The sequence below is a fragment of the Caretta caretta genome, chromosome 10 (assembly GCF_965140235.1).
Source record: "Caretta caretta isolate rCarCar2 chromosome 10, rCarCar1.hap1, whole genome shotgun sequence".
NCBI classification, from domain to species: Eukaryota; Metazoa; Chordata; order Testudines; family Cheloniidae; genus Caretta; species Caretta caretta.
In genome coordinates this window covers 15,937,137-15,956,201 of record NC_134215.1, presented here as the reverse complement: position 1 = coordinate 15,956,201, position 19,065 = coordinate 15,937,137, and the positions used below count along the sequence as shown (strand labels likewise).

Genomic DNA, 19,065 nt, shown 5'->3' with positions numbered 1-19,065 from the left:
GGTAACATTCCATAATGGTACCAAAAGAGCATAAAACTCCACACAGTCAGCCGTGTTATGTCAGATTGACAAATTTGAATATTAAATTTTTGGCTAGGGACTGTCTTTTATTCTGTGTTTTTACAGTGGGACCCTGGTCCATAATTGGGACTTCTGAAATGCATACAAATAACACAAAGTCCTGTAGCTATCCACAAAACTGATGCAGTTCAGGCAACAGCAGGGCAGGTTTCCCCACAATTCCCTGACAAAGTCTCTTGTCCCTGACCTGTGGCGGCGAGAGGATAGTTCAGGCTCCATGCCTACCTAGTTTGTAGTCTTTATGGTGCAATTGCCAGAAAGGTTGCCAGATAGTGAGATAGCAGTGGTAGGTTTTGGGATGTGGATACTTTTCCACTGGGAAATGGACTAAGAGGATCAAACTCCTTTCTCATAGGACAGCAAAGGGCAATTCTATGTTAACAACTTCTGGCAGTACTGTCCCTGGCTGGATTTAGTAAATACATCAGCTGAGCTGAGGTTATTACTTGTCATGAGATTAAAACTAACGCATGCCATTTACTGTTTTGTGTAGGTAGAATATGCCGTATTGAGACATATTACAGAACTGAGAAGAATCTACAGTTTTTACAGCAGTTTAGGCTGTGATCAATCTCTTGACAACACCTTCCTGATGACTAAACTCCAGTTCTGGAGATTTCTAAAGGATTGCAGGTTTCATCATTACAATATAACCCTTGCTGATATGGACAGGATACTGAATGGTTTGTATGCCTGTAGATTGACTATCAGAAGCATATAATGGTTAGAGTTAGGGACTAGGAGTCTGAGAATTGGGCTCTGTACACAACACTGTGACTAACTTGTTCGGTGCCCCTGGGCAATTTACCTGTTATCTGTGAAATAGGCATACGAAGATTCACTCATGTGCTTTGGGATCCTCAGGCAAAAATAAGCACAAAATAATAACACTCATCAAAACTGTTTTAAAGCGTTATCTTAAAAATCATACTTGTGTCTGAATTATATTCCCTATTATTGTTACAAGTAACACTTAAGGTGACTATAACTGAAAGAGATTAAAGAGGAAAGAAATCCTATTTTTTCTTTTTTTGTTCAGTTTGTTTGCTTCATGTGTTCAACACCAATTTGTGTATCGTATGTGTCACTGTTCTCCTGCATAGCCAGTTAATCAGTCAGCTTCACCTGTTGCTGTTGTGGGTCTTTGTGACAAGTTGCAGAGGCACAACCTGATCCTTGCTACACGAGGGGTTAGCTCTAGCTTTGCTTTCCCTGCCCTATGCTCATGTGCCTATGGGAAGAGCTCTAAGAAGGGTTCCTGAAAAGGCAGAAATCAATGTGGCTTTGCCCATCCAAGTCCAATTTCTGGACCAGGTCCTGAGTGATTTGCCCAAGACTACAGGGGCATTTTGAATTCTCCCCTCCCTCATGACCCTGGTAGGTGATGCCCTGTTGGCTTGCTGACTTGGAAGTAGTGCTACCTCTAGTCTGTTTCTTCTGTGAATGTTGGATCAATGTGGGAGATCATAGGAAGATGAGAGAGGCATACTGGCACACGTGGTGATAAGCTTTTTGTTATTTGTAGATCAAACTGATTCAGTTAGTACTGACAATAGAGATTCTTTTCTTCTATCTTGTTGTTTTAGAAGATAAAACATCACCTGAGGAGGTGCATTCTCCATATGAGACTTTGCTGCTAAGAACATTTTTGACTTACATTATTCATCTAGCGGTCCATATCTATGACAAAGACCACAAGTAAGTGCTTTTACTTAGTTTTAGTGAGAGTTGCCCGAGTTTCAGTGTTTGACTATTATATAATTGCTAGATGGTAGCCAGTCTCAGAATAAGCATGATCAGTCTTATTCTTCCTCTGCCCCCTCTCCTTTTTCTGTCCTTTCTCTCTCTCCTTCCTCTGCTAATTCCCTGTCCACAGCTCCTTGGGGTGAGTGCTTGGATTCAGATCTCAGGAGAAAGTTCTCCCCTCCTTCTTCTGACTTTTTTTTTTTTTCTAGTAGTGAATTATTTTTTTTTTTTTTACTAGTATTGAATTATTTAGGGATGGTACATGGCATGCATACATCAGTTTCAATTGAATAGTGGAGTCTGGCCTTGTGATTTGGCTTCAGTCTGTGGCACTGCCATGCAACCCTCCCCTCAAAAAATAAAATAAAAAAAAATTCCCAGCTTACCTTAAAATTCTTACTCCTAAGGGTGGTGGAGCACAGGCTTCATACAGATACAGTATAAGTTCCAGAATACCATTGGCATATGAGTGCCTTTGGCTGGTCAGTAATACTTCATAATGGGTAATCATATAAAATTTAATTTGTATTGCTTTATGTAAAATATAGTAGATAATCTTCAGAGGAAGGGAGGAAGAAGAAAATACTGATTTTCAGATGGACTTGTGCTCCTAAGATACTTAAGCATTTTTGAAAATCCCATCGGATATGCGTGTAAATTGTATAAAAGACATCCATTGCTTTGGGCTTCAGGAAAATAAATAAATCTTCTGGAGCTTCACAATGTGACAGCATTGCAAATAGTCCCTAAGGACAGAACATAGTTCACTGAAGAATTTGTCAATGAAAAATCCACAGTATAACTTTTACTGGATAAATATCCAGTGTTGCACCTGGGAATCAAACAATGTTCAAACAATACCTACTGTGCAAAAAAGGAAGTTGTAATATAAAACTTTGTTTTAACTGTAGAGATAAAGGTCCATATCTGTTTAAGTGTTTCTCAAAAATGATGATGATGAACATTATTCCCAATGCCTGTCATATACAAGGTAAGTAATGCAACATCTTTCTGTGCTAAGCAGAATCAATTGCTGTTAGTAGTAATTAAACAAGTTTTATTTGAACTTCTGTATTTTCCCACTTCACTTCTACAGGCATTTTATTCTGTGAACAACAACAAACTGTCTGTGCAATTAATTACATAGATAAATGCTGGGAGATATACAGGACTTATTGTAGACCAAGCACCATACCTCCTTATGAACCCACAATGAAAATGAGACACTTCCTCTGGATGTTGAAAGTAACAATCTTATATACTTTTATTTGTGTGTCTAGGTACTAATTTATTTGTCTAGTTCAAAATGACATTTTAAAACTCTTGTCACTAATGGCCTGCCATTGAAAACACTTAAGAACTTGAGTAACTGTATTCACATAAGTTATCCTATTGGCCTCAAAGATATGGTTCACAAGAATAAAGTTGCTCACATGCTTAACTGTATAGAGGATCCAATTCCAAATTCTTTGATTCCTCTATGCCTTAAACTTATTTTGAGTATTTAATGTTTTTAATCAATTTAAATATTTTCACTGACGCTTTTTTAAATGTAGATACTAATTGTTACTGATTAAAAATTAATGTCTGCAGAAGTCCAAGGCTGACCGATTCAGAAATAAAATAACATTCAATAAACAATATTTTTAAATGATGTATTTATGTAATTTGAAGTATGGTAAAGCATCATGGACACAGGATTATTTCCCAGAGCCCTGGAATTTAGGGACTGATCCAAATCACACTGAAGTCTCCCACTGATAGCCGTAGGTTTTGGATCAGGCCCTTAATGATTAAAAATCAAGCCTGCTTACACCTCTGGAAATCAGCTGCATGCTTGCAAGACTCCTCTGCATTCCTATGGGGAACACTTACTGATTCACCCCTTCTTTTATGCAGAGTGGAATTAAAAATATAAAACTGGCAGACAGAGAAATGGGTATCTGTTGGGTGTATCAAAGTCAGCAGGTGCCAAGGGATAGTTAATTGATGAACTTTCCTGAACTTGGGGTTTAACATACTGTATAAGTGAGTACTAGCTCTATTGAAGTCAATGGAAAAACTCCTACTGACTTCAGTGAGGCCCCAATTTTATCCTGCATAGCATGAATTACTTTGTGAGAGACCAATCCTGCTTCCATTGAAATCAAGGGGAATTTTGACATTGACTTCAAAGGGAGCCAGATCAGGTCCATATTTGTAAATGTCTCAAATACTAGTAATTTTTGACCTTTTTGACATACAGGATTTAAATATGCTAAGCAAACAATTAACTGCTACAAAAATTGTGGAAATACTGGTGAAGGACAATCCTTTTGTACGCGACGGAGATGACAGCAACTTACAGCATGAGGTATGTAAGGAAAAAAGTACAAACAGTTCATGATGCAAATCGTCAGCAGGTAATTAATTGCTACAGGATCAATTACAATTATTTTTAGAAGCTGTCAGCAAGTAGAATTGTACCATCATACCTTCCAGAATAGAAGAAAAATAGTGTTGTTTATATTCAAGAAATGGAGCTGATCATTAAGCATCCCATCTTGATATTCCTGTGTTCATCATATATCATCTGGGTTATTTTATCTCACATATTTCTCATTGTTCCATGGTTTGCTCATTATCATGCCCTTCCAATTACTGAACAGTTAGCTGCAAGTGTGTTCTCTACGCCCTATGACTGCACACTGGATGTCTGGGATGTTTTCTGAGAGTACAACCGTGCATAGAATGAAATTCAGTTCAGTCTGGTGCAGGACTATTTGCACCACTTATTTTTCATGGGGGAATTGCACAGGAGTGCACAGATGGAATGGCTGCACTGGGAGGTCTCTGGACTTCTTGCTACTTAGGAGCCTTTAGACTGGATCATCACCTGCGTGGTGAGATCCTCAGTCGTGCAGATCTGCTGGCCCAGGAACCCTGAACATGGGGTGTGAAGCAGCAGTGCCTGCACTTCCAGCCTACAAGGCTGGAGTAGTGGCTGTGGAGGCTGTCAGCCAGCCTGCAGGTAAAGACTTCCATCCCCTCAATCCCTGTAGAAATCTTTGCACTCAAGCGTTGTGCAGGGTTGGTGAATTTCTCCCCTAAGGTATTAGTTTTCACCCAACGGCAGTCTGCTGTAATCTACATTATTGAATTTGTTATAAATACGTGTTTGTGGTGGTTTGGATGGCCGTAGTTTGTTTTATTATTAAATAATCCATTACATGCCCATTACTGTAGACTCTAGGCACAATGCATACAACAAAACACTGTCCATTCCAGACAAAAATATAACCATTCCCCTGTCCACCAGATAGAAAAATATCCCTGAGCCTTAATGCCACGTGTAGCAAAAACTTAGCCAGGAGGATGATGCAATACTGTATTATCATTCAGTTGTATGCAATGTGAAACACTGTATATTACTTGCGAATGTCATAATGGAATATAGTAATGTAATAGGACTTTGGTTGTGATTAGTTTTCCACAGAGAAGAAGGGTCATGATCATTATTGATTGATAGGCCCTGATTCAGTAAGCTCTTTAAGCATGGTGCACGTGAACAATCCAATTTAAGTCCAGTTTAACGGTGAAATCCTTGCGGATCTTAAATACAAAAAAGAAGCTTACAAGAAGTGGAAGATTGGACAAATGACCAGGGATGAGTATAAAAATATTGCTCGGGCATGCATGAGTGAAATCAGGAAGGCCAAATCACACCTGGAGTTGCAGCTAGCAAGAGATGGTAAGAGTAACAAGAAGGGTTTCTTCAGGTATGTTAGCAACGAGAAGAAAGTCAAGGAAAGTGTGGGCCCGTTACTGAATGAGGGAGGCAACCTAGTGACCGAGGATGTGGAAAAAGCTAATGTACTCAATGCTTTTTTTGCCTCTGTCTTCACGAACAAGGTCAGCTCCCAGACTGCTGTGCTGGGCAGCACAGCATGGGGAGAAGGTGACCAGCCCTCTGTGGAGAAAGAGGTGGTTAGGGACTATTTAGAAAAGCTGGACGTGCACAAGTCCATGGGGCCGGATGCGTTGCATCCAAGAGTGCTAAAGGAGTTGGTGAATGTGATTGCAGAGCCATTGGCCATTATCTTTGAAAACTCATGGCGATCCGGGGAAGTCCTAGACGACTGGAAAAAGGCTAATGTAGTGCCCATCTTTAAAAAAGGGAAGAAGAAGGATCCTGGGAACTACAGGCCAGTCAGCCTCACCTCAGTCCCTGGAAAAATCATGGAGCAGGTCCTCAAGGAATCAATTCTGAAGCACTGAGAGGAAAGGAAAGTGATCAGGAACAGTCAGCATGGATTCACCAAGGGCAAGTCATGCCTGACTAATCTAATTGCCTTCTATGATGAGATAACTGGTTCTGTGGATGAAGAGAAAGCAGTGGACATGTTGTTCCTTTACTTTAGCAAAGCTTTTGACACGGTCTCCCACAGTATTCTTGCCAGCAAGTTAAAGAAGTATGGGCTGGATGAATGGGCTATAAGGTGGATAGAAAGCTGGCTAGATTGTCGGGCTCAACGGGTAGTGATCAATGGCTCCATGTCTAGTTGGCAGCCGGTATCAAGTGGAGTGCCCCAAGGGTTGGTCCTGGGGCCGGTTTTGTTCAATATCTTCATAAATGATCTGGAGGATGGTGTGCATTGCACCCTCAGCAAGTTTGCAGATGACACTAAACTGAGAGGAGAGGTAGATACGCTGGAGGGTAGGGATAGGATACAGAGGGCCCTAGACAAATTGGAGGATTGGACCAAAAGAAATCTGATGAGGTTCAACAAGGACAAGTGCAGAGTCCTGCACTTAGGACGGAAGAATCCAGTGCACCGCTACAGACTAGGGACTGAATGGCTAGGCAGCAGTTCTGCAGAAAAGGACTTAGGGGTTACAGTGGACGAGAAGCTGGATATGGTCAACAGTGTGCCCTTGTTGCCAAAAAGGCCAATGGCATTTTGGGATGTATAAGTAGGGGCATTGCCAGCAGATCGAAGGATGTGATCGTTCCCCTCTATTTGACACTGGTGAGGCCTCATCTGGAGTACTGAGTCCAGTTTTGGGCCCCACACTACAAGAAGGATGTGGAAAAATTGGAAAGAGTCCAGCGTAGGGCAACAAAAATGATTAGGGGACTGGAACACATGACTTATGAGGAGAGGCTGAGGGAACTGGGGATGTTTAGTCTACAGAAGAGAAGAATGAGGGGGGATTTGATAGCTGCTTTCAACTACCTGAAAGGGGGTTCCAAAGAGGATGGCTCTAGACTGTTCTCAGTGGTAGCAGATGACAGAACAAGGAGTAATGGTCTCAAGTTGCAGTGGGGGAGATTTAGGTTGGATATTAGGAAAAACTTTTTTCACTAGGAGGGTGGTGAAACACTGGAATGCATTACCTAGGGAGGTGGTGGAATCTCCTTCCTTAGAAGTTTTTAAGGTCAGGCTTGACAAAGCCCTGGTTGGGATGATTTAATTGGGGATCAGTCCTGCTTTGGGCAGGGGGTTGGACTAGATGACCTCCTGAGGTCCCTTCCAACCCTGATATTCTATGATTCTAAGTCAATGGGACTGCTAATGTGCTTAAAATTAAGCATCTACTCAAATGCTTTGCTGGATCAGATGCTTAGTCCTCAAAGAGGAGATTCTACAGAAATTAAGTAATTATTATTATTATTATTATTTTACTCTAGTTGGTTTTTCTTGAATTCTTTGAAGCTCTCCTTGACTGCGCCCTGTTATATGTTACCAATGATATGATTAAGCAGCAATTAGATCTTGTAAATCAAGAAGGAAATGATCATAGAACTGAAGATTACACAGAAGGGGCACGGCATATTCTGCAGCACCCAGAATACTCCTCATTTCAGGTACTAATGATGTAGAACTTCGTATGCTATGTTATAATTTAATATTTATATTACAGTACCCATCTAGAGGTCTCATTAATGGACCAAATAGTTCTGGGTTCCATGCAAACATGTATGAATTAGATCCCTCTATTCCATGCAAACATATAGTCCCTGCCCCAAGGAGGTTACAGTTCAAGAAAATAAGTGACACACAAAGGCTGGGAGGAAAGGGATCCAAGCAAATGTATACAATTTTTATATACACTTACACTTTTTTCCTGATAAATTCTGCATATGTAAAGTATGTGCAGCCCATCTGCCCCTTAAGCCACTATTAATTGGCTGATTTCCTATATTTTGGCAGAGGAAAGTGGTCTTTCAGATCAGTTCAGAGAGGGTGTAATTGGCAGCATGGAAAAAGGCACAGATATTTGTGTGGGCAGCTGACAAATGGGTGGACATTGTTGGAGAGTGAAGCTTACATGACAAGAGACAAGTGCTTATCTTCCGTAAAGTGCAGCTCTGTTCTAAAAAGTGACCCTGTAAAAATGGCATTAGTCTCACTGTTACACAGACAGCTAGATAGTTTTTTTTAAAAAACAGTTAAAGATTCTACAGATCAAATGATGCTTTCAGTGACACCTGTGCAAAAACATTGACAGCAGTGGAGATGGCCTGGGGTAGCAGTGCATAATTTGGTTTATAGAATTTGGTAGAGGGCATAATTTGGTCTGTAGAATCTTTTATTACTAGCAATGATGCACAATGCAGAAGGAACTCAGCTTGATTCTCAGAGCCTAGGCTGAATTTGCAATGCTGTCAGAAAAACAAACAAACCCTCTTTACTTGCAAGGTGAGCAATTTCTACCTGGAAATTAGTGGGAGACCATGAATATGGAATCCACAATAACATTTTTAGAGAGTGTTGTGAAAAAGGACTTCACCAGAATAGGGTTCCACCATAGGTGCTGGAACTAGGAGTGCTGGGGGGGCTGCTGCACCCCGTGGCTTGAAGTGGATTACATTATATACAGGGTTTACAGTTTGGTTCAGTGGCTCTCAGCACCATAGGCGCCGACTCCATGGGTGCTTCGGGGCTGAAGCACCCATGGGGAAAAACTGGTGGGTGCTCTGCACCCACCAGCAACTCCCCGCCCCAGCACACTTCTGCCTCCCCTGAGTGTGCCTTCCCCACTTCTCCCCCTAGCTCCCAGCAGTTCCCGCCGCGAAACAGCTGTTTCGTGGCTGCAAACGCTGGGAGGGAGGGTAGAGGAGGGGGGAACGTGGCACGCTTGGGGAAGAGGTGGGGCCGGGGCGGGGATTTGGGGAAAGGGTCCAATAGGCGCAGGGAGGGGGCAGAGTTGGGGTGGGAACTTTGGGGCAGGGGTGGTGTCGGGGCAGGGCCAAGGGTCTGGGGGGCGTCAAGCGCCCACCGGCACTGGGAAAAGTTGGCGCCTATGCTCAGCATCCCCACTATACAAATTGTTCCAGCACCCCTGGGTTCTACTGTATGTAATACCCAAACACAATAGCTATGTTAGACACACAGAATGTTTATTGCTTCCATTAGCCATTTGATGCTTTGTTGTCATAGCTGTGTCTAGCTTCAGAAGGTATAAACCATTTGCCCATGTAATTTCATGCTTGAGTTTGATTGCTAACATGATAAAGTTACAATACCATTTTTAAAACTGTACTGGATTATGCTGAAAACACCATCTCTTTTGTGTTTGTTTTGTATTAGTCCATTCATAGCAGAAGTATGACCAGTGCTGAGGTAAGCTATGAACCCTCTGAGACAAATCACTGCTACATTTCTACAAGGTCTTCAAGCAAGCTAGCACAGTCACCTGATAATAATAGAATAAAAAAACCTGAGGTCGGTAAAACAGGTGCTCTGAAAAGGAAAGTGAAAGGACCATCATTTTTTGCTTTTTCAGGCAGGAGGCAGACAGGCTTGTCTCTTTTTTTTTAAAAGTTGTATGTAGTTTGAGATCTAAAACATATTTGAAGAAAATCTGGCCCCACTGAAGTCAAAGTGAGTTTGCCCTTTACTTTAATGGGGTCAGGATTTCATCTGTTGTTAATAGAATATACGTGTGTGCCTGCATGCATGTGTAGATCTAAAATAGATACATTTATATTTGTTAAACAAAGTATTTGCTTCCATTACTACCTCCAAAGACCTGTGTTTAGAATACTGTCTCCTCTAGGGCAGCTGATGACATAATTAATAACTAAAGCAGGAAGAAAAGGAGTACTTGTGGCACCTTAGAGACTAACCAATTTATTTGAGCATGAGCTTTCGTGAGCTACAGCTCACTTCATCAGATGTATACCGTGGAAACTGCAGCAGACTTTATATACACACAGAGAATATGAAACAATACCTCCTCCCACCCCACTGTCCTGCTGGTAATAGCTTATCTAAAGTGATCAACAGGTGGGCCATTTCCAGCACAAATCCAGGTTTTCTCACCCTCCACCCCCCCACACAAATTCACTCTCCTGCTGGTGCTAGCCCATCCAAAGCATGGATGGGCTAGCACCAGCAGGAGAGTGAATTTGTGTGGGGGGGTGGAGGGTGAGAAAACCTGGATTTGTGCTGGAAATGGCCCACCTGATGATCACTTTAGATAAGCTATTACCAGCAGGACAGTGGGGTGGGAGGAGGTATTGTTTCATATTCTCTGTGTGTATATAAAGTCTGCTGCAGTTTCCACGGTATACATCTGATGAAGTGAGCTGTAGCTCACGAAAGCTCATGCTCAAATAAATTGGTTAGTCTCTAAGGTGCCACAAGTACTCCTTTTCTTTTTGCGAATACAGACTAACACGACTGTTACTCTAAAGCAGGAAGGAAGCATTGAAGAGTTAAATTATAGATAAACCTTCGTGGGGCACAGAAGTTATAGCTGGGACTAGTGTGGCACTGGGGAGCCAACCTTTAGATTTAGTTGCATGCAGGGAGCTGGGAACTGATCAAAGAGACTTGGAGGCATCAAGTAAGATCACCCTAATTTTAATTTGTTGGTCTTTCTGATAGCACATATTACATTTTCAATGTTTAATTTCTGAAAATGGGACCTTGTCACCACATCTGTTTCCTGTGTATATTTTGGGTCTCAGCTGCTTATTTAATGATTAAAAAATAAGCTTTTACTATTCTTTCCTCCTGTTAACACTACAGAGTTAATAAAGGTGCACATGCAGGAGTATGTTCATTCTCTCAAAGAAGGAATTCCAAAACTACATTCCAAAATGGCAGGGTCAAATTCTGGCCCCAGAAAACCTCTGCAACTCTGTTGTTATTGCACAAAGCTATGTCTCCAATGCGGTTGCACTGCTGTAACTGGGCAGAATTTGGCTTGCAGAATTTTTATTACTTTTCATGTAAAGATGTATGAGTATGAGTTTTAGTAATAATAATAACCCCTCCCCCTATATTATGAGGTGGAAAAATTTCCACTTGACTCTCGGATCCTACGATATGTTTGTAGCTCTGGCATTTAGTAAGCAGTCTAAACTTCATAGAGAGTCACTGAGAGACAATAGGCATGGAACTCCTCATTGCCATTTTACAGTTGCTTGTCAGAGGGGAGGACAATAATGTAAGGCTGCAAGACAAAAGCTGCATAATATGAAATTTGGAAGGAGGAAGATCATATTTTCTCACTCACTTTATTTCTTTTCACATTCTCCACTAATCTCTCTCTTTCCTTAGCTGCACTTGTAAAGAGTTTCTGGAGACAGCAGTTTCTCCTACTGAGTAATATAATCAGTAGCAGAGATTCATTACTTTACTTCAACAAGACAGGACGACTAATGGTATCAATCAGTTACCTCAGAAGGACATGTGTAAGGACAGGACCTCTACTTTCAATAGGGCTCCAAGAAACATGGCAGCCATCTTCTGTGAGCCTGTGGTTCAAGAAGATTCAGCTAAAAAGCCTATTAAAAAGCTACTGTAGATGGCTGCTTTGGTAGGGTAGCATGGTCTAGTGCACTGAGGATAGAGCTGGAAATCAGGTACTTCTGTGGTCTCTTCGTAACTCTACCACTGTTTTACTGTGTGGCCTTGGACAAGTCACTTAGGCCCTGATTTGGCAACTGGCTCGGCACAGACACATCCCTGCAATTTAAGCGGGACTCCTATGGGCACTGGGGTGTGTCCACATGGAGCCAGTTGCAGGATTGGGGCCTTAATCCCTCTGTTTCCCCCTCTGTAAAACAGGTATAATCCTATTTCCTTGTAAGATATTACAGGGATATTGTTAGGTTTGATTAGCTAATATTTGTACAAGAATTTGAAAATGTAAAGCACTACATGTATAGTTCCAAGTATTATTAAATATTGACTACAGCAGGCAGGATTGCAGAATTGGCTGTACTGGGGGTATCTTGTGTCTTAACGTAGTAGCTGCCGCTATTCCAAAATGCTTTGTGGCTGGAAACATGTGCAAGAAAAATGTAGAAATTCATGGATTATATTTGTGATTTCTGTTTTCATTCCAACACAAGCTTAAATCCAAGGACTCTGCAGTAGAATACAGAACTTCCAGACAGACTTTTAAATCCACTGAAAAAGAGAGAGGTGAGTACTACAGAATAGCTGTTAGCATCTATTGCTGATCGTGGGGGAAAGAGAATATGGCGCTCACAAGAACAGTCCCCCACCCCCGAGTTAATTAAAAATGTATCTTAGACTTCGTACAGTGGGGTATATTTTATTATGGAGTGAAAGGCTGCATTCAGTTTTACATTTAAGGTGGGGTTTAAATCCTTTAATCTAACATTTAATTTCACACATTTGTACTGTTTCAATCAGGAGGACAAGCTTGAATTTCCAAGGTCCTTTTCACACTACATTGAGTTGTGATTTCAGAATCCTATCCCTGCTTATTGAACTTTTCCCTGTGAGTCTAATGTTTCTTTCAGATCCCTAGAGTGAATCTGAACAACTCCAGGCTGCTCGTTCCCCACACTAGCTAATCCTGCACCAACTCAGTGTGCCTTTGTCTAGACAAAATGACCACACTTACTGTTTTCATTTTCACCTTAGAAGCCATTGTAGAACATGCTTCCGCCATAGGCTTTTGGGCACCAAAGGAAGGAGCTGGAACAGGTGAGAGAAAAGCTCGCTATGGGCAGCAAGGGGGGGCAGGTGGTGGTGGAGGACTGGGGAAGTTTTCCTCAGGTCTGCTGCTGGTCAGTGGTTTGTCTGGAGAGAAGTTTGTCTGGAGATCTAGGGAGAGAGACCACCTAAGGGAAAGGGGCGTGGAGCCAGGTACAGCTGGGTGCCAGGGCAAATCCACAGAGTATGCAGGGAAGAGGAGGGGGCAAGTGGAGGTGGGGCTGAGGAACATCTACGTGTCGCAGGGAAACACTAACATTTCCCTGCCTTTTTCACCTGAGGGACTTGGAGTGGAACCTCATGGAGTCCTGATGTTTTGAGCTGGGCACGGTGGGTGGCAGTGGGCACTCCTTCTGCAGAACTAGCAGGGCTCTGGCTCCTTATGCACAAGCCAGTCCATGAACTAGGTAGTGCTTGTGGGCTGCAGCTTGAGCTGTCTGAGGAGCCTGAGAATTCTTAGGTTCTGGAGATTAAAATGCCCCTCCACTGCTTGCTATGGTTCACAGCACAGGGTATTTCCACCCCTGCCCGCATCACGCTCCAGCAACCCATTAGAGATCATCTCTGGTGCCTGGAGGTGCTGCTCTGCCCCCTTAGCCCCGCCAGCACTCTTAAATTCCCCCCCCCCCATTTTTCTTACCCAGCATACTTTTACCATTTATTTTCTACCAAAACACTAAAAATCCAGGAAATAGGCAGTTAATGGCACCGTTAACGTCTAGACCAGCCTAGACGTACCTTAACCAGCCAGCTGAACTGATATGCTCCCCCACCCTCTCGCTTGCAGCAAATAGCCACCTGTACGGGCACACGTCCTCTGAATCATATTTGCATGCACACCCTTAACTCAAGACTTCAGAATTTTTAATGTATTGATCAAATATATTAAACTGGTTGGGGTCAGAGTTAAGATTTTCAGTGTGACTGAGGGCTGGATGTGTGCATCGTGGGTGGTTGTCTGAAGGGCAAGGGAACATATTACAGAAGTGACTAGTCCAAGTGCATGTGTTTGAGTCTGTTTGATGATGGGGTGGTAAGCTCTATGAACAAAGGGCTGGTCTGAATGGTAACATTGGCTTACCTGGTGGTTTCCTTGACTTTTAGGGATTGTGTTGCTAGGAAATTCACTAGAGCAACGTTAACTTTGCATTAATTTGTCTGTGTAGAAATCTTTACAACACTTTTGTTTCCATCAAAAAACACACAGATCCCTAATACAAACAGGACATGCTTTACTCTACAGTTTACATCACTACTGACCTCCTGGAATGAGTAGTAGTAAAGCCTTTTGCAAGAGCACATCTGGATACTCTGCAAGAGTTTGTTCAAATACTATAGCTAAATGTCCTCCAAGTGTTTCCTGAGTTTGAGACTGCCTTCTGTACCACTCTGTTGTCAGTTCAGCTCTTGGGCATCACACAGCTGAAGCTTGTGCTCATAAATTGTATTGTAAGGTTCATGATTAACGATAAAATAGCACATTGTAAAATAATATACTTTTCAAGTGAAAATTTTTTTTCCCTTTCTCTGTCCCAGCCACTTCGAGATTAAAACAGAAGTGTAAAACCAGCACAGTTGTTTTCTGAGAGAAATTAGCTTTTCCCCAGTACAAAATTCTATGCAAACCGTAGCATTAGTTGGACTGATAGGTGGCAGTTTATATTTACCTAATACCGAGACATAAAAGGTTCTTAAAGTATTTAAATGACTACTTAGTATATGTGATGTTTCTTGAGGCATCCAAGGCTGAGAGTCCTCTTGTTACCACCTGCTTCCAATGTGAGGGAATCTTGTCTGTACTAGCTGGGTGATAGCTCCCTAAGACAACCAGCCTGTCAGCCACTCAAGTCGTTTCCTGTGGACTACACCAGCCTAGCAGGTTGACAACAGATGCATCCCAGTCTCTGAGTCCCTTCATTGTGTCCCCCTTCGGTATCCAACCCCTAAACAATCCCTGGATACCCACAGAAATCCCAGATCCTCTGTTCCCAAAGGAGCAGTGTTCCACAGTTTACCATTAAAGACCTTGCATTGACAGACCTTGCGTTGTGTATCCCAGTGTCCTCTGCCAGTTGGCAGCAGGGGTTCTTGGGTCACAGTATGTAATTTTATTTTCTTCCCTTGCAGTTCCAAATGTCACATTCTCCTCAAACAGAATGTATCAGCTGTCTGCTGATGACAAAGATGAAATGTTAATTCAGGCTTTGCCAGATTTGGATGCAGAACAAGGCCAAGTGCTCAGCAACCACATGAAAGAATTTGCAGGTAAAGTAGTTTTGAAGATCTGGTACCAATGGAAAAAAAATTTAATTGAATAGCTCCTAATCCTTTAGGTTGTTGTCACAAGAGGGCAGTAAAAGAACACCTAACACAATAGAGAGAGTTTCACTGTTAAAAAAAAAAAATGAAATAAGATGTTTAAGGTTCTCTTTCCATGTTTTAAAGTTTCCACAATTAAAAAATCCTAGTTTTTATTTTAAAGAAGAGTACTCCAAACTTACCTAAAATGTTGCCATTCTCACTGAAGGTACATATTGTTATTTACACGTAAAGGACTGTTCTATCATCATTGGCTAGAGGAAGAAAATCCATATAAGAAACCTGAGGGCATTTGTGGTGGTTCTCAGGGTACCCAGGACTGAGAGTCACCCCCTGCCTCTAGCAAAACGGTGTCTTTCTTGTGGTAGCTGGCTGTCAGCTCCCTGACACCACCAGCCCTTCAAGCACTCTCCTCTGGGCTAACTTCACCTTACAGCTTAACAATAAGTGCACCCTAATCCTTGAGTCCCTTTGAATTGTTACTCTTGTATTATCCAGCCCCTGACACTGGCTACCCACCGAAATTACAGATCCTCTGCACCCAAAGGTGAAGTGTTTCACCCCAGTTCACCAGTTTTGCCATAAGCCACTCCTCCTGTAAACTACATAGCACTTGTGACCATGTATAATAAAACAGAAGGCGGCTTATTTGAGAGAGCATAAATATTTAACTAGAAACAAGAGGGAGTGGTGAAAACAAGTGTTTACAAAAGAATCATAAAGCGCGAGCCTGGGTCTACACATATCAATAGTTACTTTTCCTAGCTAATAAAGTAGATTTTCCCCCAAAAGTTCAGTCTTCTGCAGAGCTGGCTGGTTTCACAAGAACCAGGACCCAAACGTTTATGAAAGCAGCCTTGCTCCCCAGGGGTTTCTTCAGCGTTGGATCCAGAGTGCTTCTCCCTCTCTGTGTTGTACTGAAAACAGCCTTTTGTTTCTGTTCAAGGTCTGGGCCAAGCTCTGTCTGTTGTAATGTTCCTTTACCACCTCCAACGGGTTTTGATTGTTTGGTGGTGCTGCTAATGATTTTCCATTGATAGTTGTAGGAGGGAGCAAGGGTAGTGAATTGAGCCTTTCATTACCTCGCCAGCTGATTAAGGAAGAGTGACAACTCCATCTTGCTTGAATGCCCCATCACTGAGGGCAAGTCTACACTTAAAGCACTGCATCAGCTCAGCTGTGCCACTGTAGTGCTTAAGGGAAGACACGCCTACACTGACAGGAGAGCCTCTCCTGTTGGTGTAGTTAATCCACATTAGTGAGAGGTGGTAGCTATACTGACAGGAGAAGTGCTCCCGTTGACATAGCGCTGTCTACATTGGGGGTTAGGTCAGTATAACTATGTTGCTCAGGGATGTGGATTTTTCATATCCCTGAATGACATAGTTATACTATAGTTTAGACCTGGCCTCAGGCACATTACCCCTTTGTTATTTCATTTCTACACCCAAGTCCATAAAGCATACTTTCAGTATAAATATACTATTCCTTAAATATTACCATTACATATATTGCCCAATGATTGTCTTGACAAGTTACGAGCTTTCTGTAGATATCTCACATGATATCGTATATAGATGAAAACTCTGCAAGATCTGTGTTGGGTGCAATGAGTTTGTCAGATCTGAAGTGAGAGCTGTTTACAAAGAATGGAGGACTTTTTGCCAGGGGGTCTCTGTATTACAGTATTTACATAATCTGTCAGACAGAAAAGAATAATTTATATGTGGGGTTACAGTTAGTGCACCACATGGCACTTCTCATGAGCCTCTCTTGATCCTTGCATCTCTCACTTGCCTACATTGACTCCCTCTTGCCTGCTTAGGGAGTCCTATCTCTGTTCTTCCTAATTATAAAAGTCTTATACGAATGGGCGGGGGGGTGGGGCATAAACCCAAAAGTACAAGCAGACAAGGTGGTTCAGCAACCATCTCTGTTGTATTCTTTTTATAACAGCTGTAGCATGTTATTGCATATGAGCAAGTCAAGTTGGACTTGAGATTGGATACCAGAATCCCAAATTAGCATGGTGCATTTTGTGTTGTGTCATAAGAACTCAGCATCCGTGTTAATTTTACTTTTGCTTTTGGTGTTTTTGAATTCTCCGTATGTTTTTATTTATATACCTTTTTTTAAGGGAAGGACACTGCTGTTAGAGGGGCAAGTGCCAGCAGGAGAAAAACTGATCTTACCAAGCCACCAGGATTTTCACCATATCCTGGACCATACTATCTCCTTCTCACAAAAGAATGTGCAGAAAGGGATGGTACTTGCCTGAAAAGAGCAGTTGCTCTTCTGTGCCACATTGTGTCTTCTGGGACCCAATGCCTGCAGAAGTGAAAAGGGGATTTGCCTCTTAAAGAAACAGAGGCTGGGCTCTATAGGATCAGCTGAAGACAGAGTTATGTCCATTGTTTTGCAGCACTTCTGACCTACCACACTTTGTCTTACCTGGCATTTTAACACAATCATTTTCCTACTCACCTCTCGTGCGTATAACAGCTGTAGATATGGAATTGCTGTAGCAGTAATTTAATACTAAACTAACACATTTATGCTGGAGTTCAAGTGGAAACAATAGGGTCTGACTCTATTCATGGCCTTTCAGTACAGAGGTCAGCAAATGGCAACTATGCAGCAAAGGGAATGATGCTACCATATAGCTGCCACAGTCTACCCCATGTGTTTTTGAACATTTCCTCCAACATGGCTCCCTTCCACACCATGCAGAGGAACAAAGCATATGCCTCTTATGAGCCTGGAGACCTAGATAGTAGCCTAGCAGCTATACAGAACACACTTCTATTGTGGTAGCCATATCAGAATTCTGGAACATCCTGGATGGGGAGGAGCTGGGATGTATTGATTAAAATTTAGAATGAGCCAAATATATTCTTAAGTAGGTTTAAACTACAATTAAAATGTAATTGGTTCTGTTACAGATAAATTAGAAAAAGCAAAAAATGAACAGAAGGAAAAACTCAACCTGTGGCTGAATCAGATGTACATCTTTTTTGTAAACAAGTTCTTTGCTGCCTACAAGCATGCTCAAGTGGTGAAGGAAAATGTAGAAGAAAATAGGAAACGGAATGCTGAATTAGCCATACAGTTGAAAATCAAAGAGGAAGCAAAGTGAGTCTTAATTTAAAAGCTTCATTTTACACCTAGAGACATCTAGAGTAAGGCCCTACACGAATACCATGTTCTTGAAGATTTAGGAAATTGTCACTCTGCTCTTTGATAAATCAAAGCCACTAGCTACTTTCAAAATACTCTATTGGATGACTGATTTATATAGTGCAACCAGTAGATTACTGTAATCAATTTCTTTTCATTTGTCATAGAATGTTACCAAGGTTTCCTCAGAAAGAAACTGAGATGAAAAAGAAAATGCTTACGTACAACACATAACTACCCCTGGCACTTAGGGGCAAGGCCCTGCATAAGAACTCTGTGATTACTTTCTTCTTTTCTGAAGCATATTTGGCAGCTATTTCTGCCTATCAGGAGCTAGTCTCAATTATCCGAGCTCATTGCAATCTGAATATATCACAGCAGCCCCTTGTCAGCAGGGGTTCACATGGGGTTTAACATTTTTCAAACCCCTCTTTAGAACACTCAGCTACTTTTGACATCAGTCAGTTCCTCAGGGCTTAGGTTTCTTACATGGATGATTATTTTCCCAATGGCAGTGACTTCAGCTCACAGAAGGAATGAGCTTCAGGACCTAGCAACTGATCCACATTGTATCATATCTTCTAAGGATAAGGGGGCATTGCAGGTCCAGCTGACTTTCCTTCCATGGCCATGTGAACATTTCACTTTAATGAACCTTTTGTCCTGCCAGTGTTTGTCCCACATAGATCATGATGAGGCCCTGTTCTGTGCTGAAAGGTCACTGGTGTTCTAATTAGAGCAGACTAGGTGCTTGTCTACACACACAAAAGTTGTATCA

General features: G+C 41.9%; 1 protein-coding gene across 10 annotated transcripts in view; it reads left to right on the top strand.

Annotated features, from left to right (window-relative positions):
• Positions 1 to 19,065, top strand: part of LOC125643506 (radial spoke head 10 homolog B) — a 37,046-nt gene that overhangs the window by 13,673 nt on the left and 4,308 nt on the right. For 6 of the 10 annotated variants that reach the window (XM_048866206.2, XM_048866205.2, XM_048866202.2 and 3 more), the window contains 11 exons: positions 575 to 764; positions 1,668 to 1,779; positions 2,739 to 2,818; positions 2,924 to 3,072; positions 4,073 to 4,180; positions 7,499 to 7,675; positions 9,402 to 9,536; positions 12,179 to 12,251; positions 12,720 to 12,782; positions 14,919 to 15,056; positions 18,053 to 18,242. In XM_048866206.2, the coding sequence (XP_048722163.2) occupies positions 575 to 764; positions 1,668 to 1,779; positions 2,739 to 2,818; positions 2,924 to 3,072; positions 4,073 to 4,180; positions 7,499 to 7,675; positions 9,402 to 9,536; positions 12,179 to 12,251; positions 12,720 to 12,782; positions 14,919 to 15,056; positions 18,053 to 18,242 (1,415 nt within the window). The remainder of the gene's footprint in view (positions 1 to 574; positions 765 to 1,667; positions 1,780 to 2,738; positions 2,819 to 2,923; positions 3,073 to 4,072; positions 4,181 to 7,498; positions 7,676 to 9,401; positions 9,537 to 12,178; positions 12,252 to 12,719; positions 12,783 to 14,918; positions 15,057 to 18,052; positions 18,243 to 19,065) is intronic. The other 4 variants (XM_048866203.2, XM_048866204.2, XM_048866208.2 and 1 more) reach the window with 4 other exon arrangements.